This window comes from Pyxicephalus adspersus, chromosome 2 (assembly GCF_032062135.1).
Source record: "Pyxicephalus adspersus chromosome 2, UCB_Pads_2.0, whole genome shotgun sequence".
In the NCBI taxonomy this organism is placed as follows: Eukaryota; Metazoa; Chordata; class Amphibia; order Anura; family Pyxicephalidae; genus Pyxicephalus; species Pyxicephalus adspersus.
Window position 1 is genome coordinate 34,531,907 of NC_092859.1, and position 15,197 is coordinate 34,547,103.

The 15,197-nt window shown below is 37.6% G+C and overlaps 1 protein-coding gene across 2 annotated transcripts in view; it reads right to left on the reverse strand.

Moving 5' to 3' along the window:
* PRMT8 (protein arginine methyltransferase 8) overlaps positions 1-15,197 on the reverse strand; it is an 87,032-nt gene that overhangs the window by 8,961 nt on the left and 62,874 nt on the right. For both annotated transcript variants that reach the window (XM_072400380.1, XM_072400382.1), the window contains exons 5-8: positions 12,385-12,527; positions 11,074-11,161; positions 8,820-8,935; positions 6,854-7,004 (exon numbers count right to left, since the gene is read on the reverse strand). In XM_072400380.1, coding sequence (XP_072256481.1) covers positions 6,854-7,004; positions 8,820-8,935; positions 11,074-11,161; positions 12,385-12,527 — 498 coding nt within the window. The remainder of the gene's footprint in view (positions 1-6,853; positions 7,005-8,819; positions 8,936-11,073; positions 11,162-12,384; positions 12,528-15,197) is intronic.

The window sequence follows — 15,197 nt, forward strand, 5'->3', positions numbered from 1 at the left end:
GGGGAGATTTAGAATTAGGTAAATACATGTAAGTGGTTCCTCTGGATTTAATGAAGCCATAACATAGAAATGCAGAATGATGGCAGTTAGTAGCATCTGACACTGTTAGAAGGCTTGTATTTATTAAATGACATGGCTAAAATGGCTAAAGTGACAAGGCACATATAGGAACATAATTTCCATTTATACTAGGAGGCATGTATTACAGAAAATAACTTCTTTATCCTTTGGTTCCACAGGCTTCCTCCACATGGAGGACTGGTACCACAAAGCCACTGCTTTTCTCTATTGTGGTTACCAATCTTGTAGATGTCATCATGTACAATACAAGAGCAGCAGTAACTGTTCTGCATTGTGTTTGATGGCATGGAGGGCCCATCCAAAACAGTGCCATCCAAAAGAGTGCCAAGAGTGAGTCCAAGATATAAGGTAAGACTTATCCACTAGACTAAAACTAAATAAGAAATTGTTTTTTGTAAATTGATTTCAGCTTTATCTGGAAGACAGTAATAGAATATTTTTCATTTTAGTACTCCTTTAAACAGAAATGTTATTTTTGTTGATCAATACTTAAAACTTAAAATCTAAAATGTATCTTTGTTTAAAAAAAACATGCTTTGTTTCATCAGAGATTTTGGTTTAATGAACGAGATAAAATGTTTAGAAACAGTTTCTACAGTTTCTACATGCAAGGTGCTAATTAAAAAAGAAAATATTTTTATCTCTGGAGAACAGACACAGTTGTTTTCTTAGGAAATGCATTAGCCTTTTCTTTGCTAAAAAGTGATTGCTGTGAAATTAACCTTACAAATAAAGTTACACATTCCAACCCAGATAAAAATAGTATGGGAATCTGGTCTAAAATAACCTGTCATAAAATTAGTTGAATGTTAATGTAGCTTACTATTATTCATTCCTTGGCCCTTCCTTAAATGGATTCTATACAGAGAAGAAAAAATGATATTTAGGGTATTTCTAATAGTCACAAACTTCTACATCCATGATTTAAGTCCATCATAGACTCACCAAGTTTGACCTGTGCCAAGAACGGTGTGGAAAGGGATCTACTCAACACGGACTCGGAAAAGTGTTAAGAAAAAACTTACATAGGTTAGAATTCTTGTTTGAAGTTTCACTTCAAAGCCAAGCTTGGTTCATCATAGTAGTAATGGACATATGAAATGATGTAATGTAGACTGGGACAAAGATAAAAAGACAAAATACATAGATACAAAGATAAAAGACATAATAGAGATTGGATTCCTGCCCTTTTTTAGGCTCATTCATAAAGGTAGCGAGAGGACAACAGATAAGGGAGCCAGTTTGTTTTTATTGATCACAATAGTTAAAACAAGTAACCAACACATTTCAGGGGGTCTCGCTGCTACTTCTTTATCAGGGTCTTAGAAGAAACAGAATAAATGGATATTCTGACCAAACTCCTGTTACCTTTTACTCCTTTGACCTAATTGAACACACACACTTGCAACAAATTCCACTCCAAATCCAAAGTTTGGCATAGTTATCCAGTCTTTGTTATCCGTACAAGTCCTAATAAAACGAAGCAAGGGAGCCTTCAAGAGGTGCTGGCTATTTGTTACTATTGAAATCAAAAAACACAAACTCACAGCCACATCTATGGCACTCTGTTCTATCTATATCTTTAAAGATTGTTTCAGAGACCCAGCTGCACCCATTGTTTTATAAAAGGCTGTCTCTATTTCAAAACTACAACACCTATATAGACCAGGGTCCCGTACTCCACCAACACTCCTCTCAAACATAGCTGTGAACTAAGTGATCTCCCCAATGTTGCTTTATGAAAGGATAAATAATGTAATGAATCTCAGAACCCTGACTAAGTTAAGGACAATGGTCCCATGACTGGAAAGTAAAGCTTTATTTTTCACACCTGGGAGCTGCCGAAAAAAATCTACAGATAGCAAATGAGTACATGGGAATATAATACCCCTTACCTATTACCATAAGGGGTTAAATAAGTTCTGTAGAACACATACTTGCCAACTTTGTTTATAAATCACCACACATTATGTCCCCAGAAGTAAATCTATCCTCAATGTCATCCAGCATTGTTAATCTGTCAGTGATGATGAAAATTGACCACTAAACCTAATCTGCCGAGTGCCATCATTACACTGACAGATTCTTTGACTTGAGAATATAAATCCATGTTTGGTTATGTTTATATATGTGACCCTGTTAATGGCTCATTTAGTAAATTTGCAAAATTTCACAATTGCAGGAATGTTGACGTGTTGATTATAGTATTAGAATGTTAAAACTTTTGCCTATCTCTACCCAAAAGCAAGAACATTCTTAAAGATGGGAATGAAGGTTTAAAATGTATGGGTAACATTCTTTTCCATGCAGTGGTGATTAAAAAAATATATGTTTCTAAAAATAAAACAAATACATATTGAAATGTAAATCATCTTTGGGAAAAATATCACTCATGCAATATCATTAGCTTTAGATCTAATAGAGATCCTGCTGATGACTCTGTTTGGCTTTAGATCTGAGCTAAACTAGGGCTAAGGATCAAAAGAAACTCCCTGTAGAATGCATGTCTGTGAGTGTATTTATACACTGCGTTGTCATAATCAGCTGTTTTAATTATTTAGCACACAGCCTTTTCATGTTTAACCAGCAGACAAACTATATCAAATGTAGACACTGTGGTCAGTTGTTTTTTAAAGATCAAAGGTCAATCTACTGTACTAGAGTTTAAAAAAAAACAATTTTATATATAAATATATATATATATATATATATATATATATATACACACATACACATACAGTCACAACAGCCACCTTGCTAATACTGATTTGACCCATTTTTACCAGAACTGCTGTCATTCTTAATGGCTTCTTCATGAAATCAGCAAGGTGCTGGAAACATTCCTTAGAGATTTGGACCGATTAGTGAGCTGCACACCCATGTTGCAAATGTCCCATTCCACCACATCCCAAAGGTGCTCTGTTGAACTAAAATCTGTTCACTGAAACTCTCAGTTATGTTCAAGAAATCCATTTGAGATTTGAGGCAGGATGTATCCATGCTTTCATGTAGTTGACATCAAATTCTGGCCCTACCATCTGAACATTGTAGCAAAAATCTAAACTCATAAGACCAGGCAATGTTTCCAATCTTCTCTTGTCCAATTGAGCCTCAGGTGCCTGTCCTTGAAAGCTGAAGCTGAAAGAAGTGGCACCCATTGTGGTCTCCTGTTGCTGTATCTCATCTTCTACAAGGTTCAACAAACTGTGTATTTAGAGATGCATTACTGTATACCTTGGTTTTACCAGTAACAACTGGATATTTGAATTACTGTGGCCTTTCTAATAGCTCAAACCAGTTTGGCCATTCTTCTCTGACCATCTGGCATCAAAAGGGTAATTTTAATCAGGAAACTTTTTCACTGAAAATGATTCCCTTTATCCAACCATTTTGTGTAAACCCTGCAAAGTTCTAAATTGGGTCAGTAGGAGTGGACTTCCTAATTCGTGTGCTGTATAACTTTGATTCTCTCCCTGCCAATAACTAATCATAATTGGACTTCCAAAGCAGAATTACATCTGATTGGTGGCTGTAAGAAAAGTCTTAATAGTAGTGTTTGTTTTTTTTACATTTGTATGTGAGAAGCAGCATAAAGGTAGGCCCGGAGCAAAACGAAAGAAACAGAATAGGCAGAGAGTCTACATGACTAGGTGCTAAGGGGAAAAAAGCGATTTAAGGAAGGGGAGGAGTATGAAGGTGGTGTGATAGTAGTAAGCAGTTAGCTTTGGTGGTTGGTTAAAAGAGCTGGACAGGAAGTGGTGGGCAGCTGAAGGTGCATGGTAGTGGAGTGAGCTAAACACCCACCCACCCAGGTTTTATTTATTGTGGAGCTAGGGGTTGTAAAGGGGGGTTGGGCGGTTGGGGACCTGGGAAGGCAGTGGACTTTTGGAGGCTGTAATGTGGTAAAAGGCGAATTTTTGGTGGTATGATGTCCATGAGGGTTACAGTATTGATGGTTAACAGCTAGTTAAGGATGGCAGTGAGTCTGGGGATGACTGAAATCGGCACCAGAGGCGCGCCTGACGGGGGGGGGGGTATGTGCCTAGGGGGCAAAAATATCAATATGCTGCAGGATCACCATACAGACGGAAGACTGCGCAGTGGTGCAGTAAAACAATGCCTGGATGGAAAACTGAAAAACTTGAAAGGTTAGCTGTGCTCTTTGTTTGCCTCTCAAGGTCTAATTTTCCATTTTGACAGGTGAGTACATCAAATAAAAAGTATGATGTAAACAGCTGATATTTGATACCTTTTCACAAAATAAAGTTTCTTTATGTGCATTTTAGATGACATAAAAATTACAACAGTGGCCGTTTTGTTCTCACAATGTGCATTTTGTTTCATGGCACAGAGAGATTACAACCCCACCTTTACAAAAGCATAAAAGTGAAACAATAATGTAACACATAGCTGGAATTTATATATTTTGAATGGAGCAATTACTTATCATTAGACGGTCACACATTGTTGGAGGCATTAGTCATGCCATTAAAGACTAATGTGTGGGCGTAGTGAATGGCAGAGGCTGATAAAATGCATGGATTGTCCTTAAAAATAACAAAAATGTGCAGTCACATACAATTCACTGTATTACAGGTGTTAACCTCTACAAAGGAATTCTTTACAATAGGACAACAGCCCACTAACTTAAAGAGGTCCTAGCATTAAAAAGGATTTAAAACACTCAAGATTATTTACTAATTAGTATAAGGAGCGTTGAGACAATCAGCACATACAGTAAGCCCTGGAGAAACAAAACTAGAACACATTTTATAGAACAGAACCAGATGGAGACTACATTTCTGCAATAGTTATTTTAAATCCAATGGCTCCTTTCTCTCTGCTTTGTAACGTGTAACGTGTAACACACGTCTGATGATTGTCACCCAGGATGGACAATGGTTCCCATCCTGGGCAAAGGCCAAGTGTGTGAAAAATTGGCCCCCCACTGCTGTTCAATAACCCACCAGATATCCCTCACTCATTCCCCCACCTCCCCTCTCCATAGATCTTAACAGCACTTTCTGTGCAGCATCCATTCATTCATCTGTCATTGTAAATAATCATACAAGATCATTTCCTGCAACACTTATTTGACAATCATTGACATTATGGAGCTTTTAGTGATAAGAAAAATAAAGTTGCCAACAGAACAGGAATAGTTGGGAACACGTCTTCCAGTCCTATTTCTACAGGAAGTAAAGGAAAGTTAGTCACAAACAAAACACAACTTTTAATTTTTTTGGGCAGATATCTGGTCCCCAGTAGCACCCAATGCTTTGATATGGGCTTGTTTTTATCACTACTAGAAAATTATAGTTTAATTCTACATACTGTTCCTTTGATCTTGAATGCAAAATAATGTTTTTGGTGCAAAGCATGGCAGTAATTTGAACAAATCGAATGATCATTTTTTTTACTTACAAAAACAAGTGGATGTAAACAAAAAATACTTTATAAACAGTATATGCATTTTGCTTTTAAAAAAAAGAAGAGAGTCGGGAGAGGAAGAAGTTAATTTGAGATAATAAAGTGTAACTTTGGGTCGATAAAGAGCTAAACAAGAAAGATTTTATTTTAAGAAAGCCTAATGGAGTTTTTTGTTTTCCTTCAGGATTTCTTTACCAACAGTAAAAAAAACAAAAAGCCCCGGGTACATTGTAATCAGTTGATTAAAAGGCGGTAACCAGCTGCAATTGGCATGATTTATTAAAGCTCTGCAAGGCTGGAAAGGATACACTTTCATCAGTGAAGCTGGGTGGTCCAGCAAACCTGGAATAGATTAGCTAACGGTCTTTTGTTAGAAAATGTTTTCAATCCTGGACCAAATCCATTTCAGGTTTGCTGGATCACCCAGCTTCACTGATAAATCAGGCCCAATGAGTCAGTGAAGCAACTGTTTCTCCTTATTCGTAATTAAATAACTACTAATAGCTGTCAAGCATAAATCAAGTTACTTGTGGGAAAAGTGATAGCAGGTACCAACAGCGGGGGCACACTTTCATCAGTGAACCTGGGCGATTCAGCAAACCTGGAATTTATCTGGTCTAGGATTGAAAATACTTGCTAACAAATAGTAAATTATTTTTAGGAAATCCATTTCAGGTTTGTTGGATCACCCAGCTTCACGGATGAAAGTGTATCTTCGCCAGCCTTGGAGAGCTTTAATAAATCAGGCCCAATGTCCCAACCTTTAGGCACACCATCAAGTGTTGCGGGGACATCATTTCACATTGGGAGGTGGTTTACTAAAATGGAATCAGGGGCACACTAAAGGTGCCAATGCAAGATTTGGCAGTGAATGACATCTATTGGCCAACATTTGAAGTTTTATTTCTGCAAAATACATTCCAGGTTTACCAAAACTAAAGGTGTGTACAAAGGTTTTCTTTGGAAAGTAGTCACATCCCAAGCTCCTGCCATCATGCTGCAGAAAAGGACCCTTGCTCTATGGAGAAGAAATATTCACTCTACAAGGGTCTGACACTTCCTTTGTTCAGAACTAGAACTGAAAACTAGACAAAACTTGGCTTGAGTCAGAACTAGAGCCCCTTAACCATCAGAGAGCACATGTTTTGCTATTTGCAGTACTATAGAGGTGACTTAGCAGATAGTATGCGGATCTGTGCAGAATGACCACTGCTTCTACATAAAAAGCAAGGGACCTTCCACAGAATTCTGGCAGGGTACAGACTCAGCAAACACGTTTATTTTCTTTGGGATATTGATTGCCTTTTTGGTAGTATAGGCACAGCTTTACAAAAAAAAGTACCTGTAGAAAATCCAGTTTTCTTGTGGCATTTTGTAAATTCAATGTTAAAATAGGTGACAAGAGCGTGGATATAATCATTCCGCTGTACTTGTAGACAAAAAGCTGCAGTAAATGATAATTCCTCCGGCTTCACTGTGTATATATCAATTTCCTATTGAAAAGAAAAACGTACTTATTTGCTACTTTGCAGTAATAGAAACAACACTCAGACCCACTTAGATTACCTGCATACTTTATGTGTAACATGCAATATAATATACAAATATTCTAAATGAATACAAATCAAGATGGTGCAGAAATGGAGCACTTAAAGAGACAGTTATTATCATTTTGGAGGGATGATTCTCCCACAAAGAAGACACTAAAATTCCCATTTATTATTTTACATTTCTGTTAGATATTCTTTGAACAATGACAATTTTCTATTGGCCTAGTCTTCAGAAATGGCTGTGGTTATAAGGACAGTGTTTTCAGTGCCCAAATAGGGTTCTGTTTTGGTGTGTTGGGCAGATTAATTAAGTAATACGACAACATATCAGCACAATCCAAACTGGATAAATGATGAAAAAATGCAAATTAGAGTTTATTTTTGAGAAAACAAGTGAAAACACTCATGAAACTTTGAAAAAAATAAGTAAAATGAAATGATCAAACTTTCCTGTATAACTCTCGCTTGACTGTAATTGTCCTACCATATAGGCTTCCCTTGTTCTTTATTGCAACAAGTGGCTTTACTGGCCAGTAGGGGTTCTTAGAAGAACTTATTGGCCATGGCCTCTCTCTAGAACTTTGGGTGTGACATCGGCACACTCCTGTACACATACAAAATAATTCAAAAGGGATGATCAACACACCATAAAATAATAAAATACAATGCCTTTTTCTTTATTTGTAGCCTTCTGAGTTAAATTTCAATAGTAACCTTTTTGCACAGGCTAACAATAATAATATTCTGCTATGAAAATCCAACCATTCAAGTCCAGGCCTTGGAGTAGAAAGGAAAAGTACAGCTGAGGGGGAGTGCTGGAAATGCCAGGCGTGGGCAATTCGGGGCTAAATCCTATGAGTGGCCCGCCGCTAAAACTCCCTCCTCATTGAAATAGCGCCGCTACTAAAATTCCCGGCAATATTTGTGTCTTTATAACAGTCCAATGCGGGGCCACGCATAGGCAGAGAGCTGGTCTATAGACGCGAGTGATGCCAGGAATTGTAGTAGCGGCGCTATTTCATTGCAGCGGCGGGCCAGCTGCAGTTGATATTTAGGATTCCTTTGAGGGCCAAGAAAAAGGATGTTGGGGGCCAGATTTGACACTCCTGCTGTAGATTGATATGGATCCAACTAAATGCATTTTTACACTGATGAAGTAATGAGTTGGACTTTTTTTTAAACATGGTGTATTGATCATCATTTTTGCATTCTAATGATTAGGAATGGAGTGGGGCCACACTTAACTTTTACAGAAAAGATGGAGAGTTACATATAATTCTAGCTGCCTATATCTCTGGCTCTTTCAATCATTCTAAAGCATCTTTGCTGATTCAGATTTCTGAGAGGTTTACTTTAAATCCGGCAAAGTTTATAATTCTAATATATTGGAAACTATGTTTAGTCCAGCCTGGATATGTAAAGTAGGGACTTGGAGGGCTTGGATAAATTAGGCATTTGGCTTTGCCACTAGAAAGCCTTGGCCAACAAACAGTTTATCAGTTCTAGAGACTTGATGTGGTAGGAAGATTACCCCAATCATACCCCAATATTACAATAGAAGATATTACCCCAATCATTCCTGTCTACATTTAGTCATAGCTGATAAAGTAAATATATCTTACTATATGTACTACACCGTCCCAAGCCTGTTACATTAAAGTTCAACCACAAAATCAGTTCTGTGATGTGAAATGTTTTTCTCTTCAACAGAAATGAATGAACATAAAAAATTACTTTCCACATTTAGATCTACCAAACCTTTATCAAACAGGAATTGGTCACCACTTGCTTTGGGTCTACTAAGTCCACGAGTGGCTCCTTTATGGCCACATCTCTGATGCACGTCATGTCAAAGCCGTAGACATTCTCCCACCCTGTTAGCACAAAACAATTGGACACAAAGTTTACACTCTCAGATTTACCACACTTTTGTACAAAATGTTAGGGTTAATTCATAAGGATGGTGGGAATAATGGCTTTTGTTCATAAAGTTCATAAAGTCAGCCCCAAATCATTCTGTGCATTCTTAAAAAAACAAGCAATTAAACATTTGCCAGCAGACTGCATCCCAACTGCCTCCATTCATTCCTTCCAGACACCATTAGGTTACACCCAACATGTATTTTAAATGTGGGCATATTTTCTGGGCCCAAAGAAACAGTACCTACACTGCAACCATCACATGTGTGAATGGGTAGTTATTTTGTAAACAGTACAGTACTGTACTACTTTACCTTTTTATTCAGAAAAAAATTATACTTGGAAATTGGTTTTCTTTTGAGGATTGAGTAGACAATGGTAAAATGGCTTGTCCCCACTAAAGAATCATCATATATTGTCCTGGAGAAATGAAAGTGTCCACCTGCGGTGCCAGACAGCTAAAAGATTACAAGGCACCGTCACAAGGCACCGTCACATACCAAGGAGTGCAATGCTATCTTTCAGCGGGAATTCGAAATCCAAGTTGATCTAAACACTACCTAAAGGTGCGTACACACTTCCAATTTTTATCGTTCCAATCGAACGACGAACGATCGATTGGGCAAAAAATCGCTCGTAAAAAAGTAACCAACGACGCCGACGAACGAGGAAAATTGTTGGAAACGAACGACCGGCGGATCGGATTGGGCGACGATCGTTGAACATCGTTCGTGTGTACGGTCGTTCATTGATCGTCCACGTTCAGAGCATGCGTGATGAACGAACGTCCGTTCACTTTCCTGTCGTGCACATAGTTCCTCTATCGCTTAAACGATCGTATCTATTGTGTGTACAATATCTACGAACGATCGTGTCGTTACCTCTATGTGCAGGATCGGTGCTATACGATCGTTCCTATATATCGTGCAGGAACGTTCGTCGTTCGTTTTCCGACGATAATAATTGGAAGTGTGTACGTAGCTTTAGTTACAGTATCTTTAGTTTGCTTTAGAATTGATTATCAAATACACTTGTAAAGCACCACAGAAAAAGCTGGCACTAAAAAAAAATTTATAATATTAACAATAATGCATAAAGTATTTTTTTCATTCCTATTTGCATCTCAGTGCTGCTGGTATTCTTCTGCCTTTTTAAGTCATTTTCTGGCTACATAAAATCACTCCAGTGTTGGCCACACAACATTTGTACCTCTTTAGTGATAACACAAGACCATGGCTGCACAATGTGTGCCACCATAGACATTTGTGCACTCCACCAAGGTTGCACGTAATTCACAATCCAGGTGCACAACTGATAACAGGTAATGGTATCATTCATGCTTGTAAAAATATAATTTTATTTCAATAAACATTCCATAACTTGGTAAAAAATATTCTTTAGTACTCAATAATATTGCACAAAGCATCTGAGAGTCCTTCATTTAGAGGCAAATCCTTCTGTGCTTCTTTATATCCCTGTCTTGTTTTTTCTTGTCCCTCTTTTAGCTCTGCCTATACACTAGTACACTGTTTAACTACCAAACTTTTTTTTTACTACATTAAACATTTTATTCAGTTGTTCTTTTGCCCATACTTTGTACCCCACAGAAATAATTACTTAGGTATTAGGGAAACATCTGTTAAAATCAATTCATTATGGGAATTAGTGCAAAAAATTCTCCTACTTTAGTGGTCAGTGGGATAAGTGAAACCCCCCCAACCCCACATTGGTGGTCAGAATGCTACCTTTCAGCTTCAATAGGGAAATGAATCAATCAATCACAGGTCGAGGAACCTCCAAGAACCTTTGGAAGAGCTTTAGGATTACATGGAACCCAGGCTGACAATGGCGGCTAAATGATTGCATTTGTTATTTTTTTAAAACATTACTGAAAAGCAGTGGTGAAAAAAAACTACTTGTGGGTTTAACCAAATGGTTTTGGCAGTTTATTTCTTCATGGACTGCATAGGTGGGAGCAAGCCATTTGCCTTTATTTCCTCTAAATAATGTCCCCCTTTGAGCAGCATATCAGCAGCTTATTATTTTGGTAACTGTGCCGCAATGATAACCGCAATGTCAATGACATACTCACAGTGGATCTTGAAGTCCTTATATTGCCTGTCTTCAATGGCGACGATGTACAAAGCGGCTCGGTCAGGAAACATCAGCCCTCCCGGTTTCTGTTGATGAATTGTGGGGAAATGGATCTCGTAATCTATTCACCTGACAAAGACACAATTTGAACTGCACATATAAAATCCAGACAAGCACCCCCTGCACGCTTCTGCTATCCTCCATCATACTGTCAGACACTGTTTAATATCTGAGAGGAGAGATCAGCCTGCGGTGACCACACAGATAAAAGTGTCACTTTAAATCAAAGTGATTGTCAGTCAGGGCTAATATATTATATTGAAATATAAGATCTACAGCTTAGGTTTAAGATTTTTTTTAGAAATGCAAATTACAGAGTTACAGGTGAATCATTTAGCTATTAAACTATGGGCCCAATGTGTTCTTTTACAGGGAATGTGCTTTTTTAAAAATGGAACTCTGCTGTGTTTCCGTATAACACAGCTTACAGAAGTTCAACTTTTAGTTCACAGAGCCCTAAATTCTGGTCAAGTCTGCATTAATCCCTGCTTGTAAGTAAATTCAGACCCCTATCATTAATTATTTAAATGAAGATTGTTTGTCAAAACTGTCTTTTATTTGAGAGTTGACAGTTGAGTAACGGACAGGGATTTTTTTTTACTAGACAGACTAATTTAAAATAAAGTTCTATTGATATTGATGCCCTGAGTATTACATAGGTATTTGAGAAAAGGGACCTTCCCAGGGTACAGCCTGAATATCTGGTTGTGTGTTGTTTTCTGAATGCAAGCTCCAATTATCAAATCCTATCCATCAACTATTGGGTGACTATAGCCTAGTCTTTTTGTTAACATGACACAGCTAGAAAAAGGACAAAGCATATTGGGCCTATTGTATTAAAGCTCTTAAAGACTGTAGAGGATAGACTATTATGGTAGAACCTGGGTGATCCAGGATGCCTGGAATGAATCTGGTCCAGGATTGAAAATGTTTGCCAACTAATAGCAAATTTTTAGGAAATCCATTCCAGGTTTGCTGGCTCGTCTACATTCACCTATGCTAGTTTATCTTCTCCTATCTGGAATGGATTTGGCAAGTCACTTGCCATTTGTTAGCAAATGGTTCCAATCCTGTACCATATCCTTTCCCAGTTTGCTGAATCACTCAGGTTCACTGATGAAAGTGTATCCTCTCCAGCTTTGGAGAGCTTTAATAAATCAGGGCCAATATCTCTACAGACTGCTAATCGGTGGAAGTGCAAGTCCATATTCTTACCAGGATCATGTCTCTGTACAGGTCGCATACATACCAGCCACTTGTCCCGTGCAAAGATGACAGTATTGAGCATGGACTCGTAGAACAGGCAGTACCCCATCCACTCCGTGATGATAATGTCCACTTTGTCTACGGGAAGCTCCACCTCTTCCACTTTACCCCTAAATATTGTAATGACTGAAAAATTCAGAAAAAAAAACAACATTGTGGCTACCGTTACAACATTTACATTTACAATGGGTGGAGTGGGCATTGTCATGAAAGGGAACCTGACATGATGCAAATCCTCACATGGATGTTCCCCTTCTCTGTAACTTTTAATAAAAGTCGAGGGTCTTGTAATTAACCCTGAGATTGGCAGCTTCTTCCAGGAACTTCTGGTATTGTATTGGACTTTGTGATGGATTCAAAGTAAAGTGAATGTTTAAAATAATGTATCTACAGTCAAAACTTTTGTGTTTTGTAAACTAGAACCCCTGTTAGTTTATTTTCAGTAACAGGTGTCTTCCCCACTAAGACAACATTTGTTAAGTTTTGCTTTTTCCATTACTTTCTCAATGAAAATTGTTGCCAGGACAAATAAAATGGATAAATCTACAAGGAGAAAACAAAGACAGTAAAATTGACCTGTGTGAATCTTTACCCTTTCCTTCTAAATCCAAAATTAAGTTTTGGTGACACATACTATACATACAAGACTATATTGTTGGCTATATATGGCTTAATTTGGTATCAAACAGATCTTCCTATATACAGCACATCTGGGAAGCTCAAATTTTTTTCAAACAAAAAGTTCACCTTCAAGAAATGTTCTACTTGTATCCACCAAACAGGAAAAAAGTTTTAGGCGTCTATTTAGGTGTACATATCTGACTAGAAGTTAGTAACCTGTAAGGCAGTGAAAACCTTTTTTAATCTGTTTTGGGGACCCAGAAAGGCCATTACAATACTGCATCATGGCCTTGGTTCTCGGACAGTCTCCTGCAGCATGCCCTCTTTTTCTGATATTCTCTTACTGCATTGCCTTGGTGTCTGACACCTACAGCATGGCCTTAGTCTCTGATAGTCTTTTGCAGGATGGCCTCAGTTGTACATATGGTGTAATTTTTGTGACTCTTTGGCGATGCTAGGAGGTGCCTCTGAGATCTCCTATTCTCAGGTCTGTCACTAGCCTACACAATATGTGTGTGATGTATGCATCTATAGAAACAAAACAAATCCAACAATCTATTTCACAGCCACAATCACTGCCCAGGCCAATAATGCCACACGCACATTTAGATTTTCTAATTGTTTTACCGCATGCCTGCACTGGTAAAGGTATAAGAAATAATGCTTTCCTCTCTATTTTAACAAAAATTGTGCTGCTCACATAATTTAATTTACCCTCACCTTTCCTGATAAATGTATTGATTTAACTGTATTTCATTTTTCATATGTTCTTTTGCCATCCTGTTCTCTGATATTAATATTGCTGGATCAGAGGACAAGCCTGGTTTAGCGCTTACAGCAAATCCAGCAGTTTTAATTAGTTTTGTCAGAATGATCATGGAAGGCTATGTGAAAAGAGCAAAAGTAATAAAGGAGACAATAAAGAATATTTCATACTGGAGGTACTGAACATGAAAAGTGATTTGACATCCCGCTAGTTGTTTTTAGAGATATTCAGCTTTTCAATATCTATAACTTTTTTCTGTATGTCTCCTTCAAAGGATCTCCTTCCATGGATAGGAATGTGATTTGGGGGTTTGTTGTTATATTCCAGCCATAGACTGGCACTTTGCTGGAGGTATAAGGAACAATGATTAGAAAGGTATTTGGTTTTGTATTTAGTCGTTACCTATAAGGATGGAGGACAAGATTAGTCTTGCTTTCCCACCTTTTGAACATTCCTGAAGCACACTGATGCCTCACTGGACTAATATAGATTTGGGATGGGAAAAGTGACCTAAGGATTATTTCTCTTAAAAAATGGCTTAAGTTTAATCTACTTAGAAAGTTGTTGTTCCTTCCCCTTCATCAACATGCTAATGAAATTATTAAATAAAACCTGTTCATTACATGCCAAATGCTAGACTATGTGAGATCATCACAAGATCGGTGTGCTTTTCTATGCAATACAGAAAGTGCTTTGGACAGCACCTTGCCAGCACATAATTAAAATTAAACAGCACACTGCTTTTGGAAAATATTTTTTATTGTTAAGCTTCTATAAAATATATGCATTGCCTGGAATAATAATATACTGGCAGTTCACAGATTTTTTAGACATTTTACAAAGTAAGGACATGTCTCTAAAAGGTGTGTAGTAAGCATTCATTTTTACTCCCTTCTATAGGATCTAGGGGCGTTAAGATTGTCTTTTCAGGTGCTGCCTTTGAAATTTAATCTTAATTTTAAAGAAATGTTTTAGTACCTATACCATACGAGTATGCCAATATTATATTATATTAATGATACAAATGAAATAATACATTTATTATCACCTATGCTGAGGGTTAATATGCTGTCTTTGACATTAATGAAGCTGTATTTATTGTCATTCGTATATAAAAGGCTCTATTTATAAAACAGGGAGTCAGAGATTTCACGTTCTCTTGTGGGATTCTTTCAGGTCTATATATTTCTATGGTAGTAATTGGATGGGATGGGATGATGATGTCAGATTCCAGGTTTGATAAATAAATCCCAAAGAGCGCCCCCCTCCAATACACCCCAGCTCAATCTCCAGGTGGTATAAGTGGCCAGAATTGAGAGCTCAAAATACTTTCAGAATACACCTACTAAATTTGGTTGATATGTGTTGGTGTAGGATTTTAGGCTCCCAGCTCAGACCAAAATCCATGG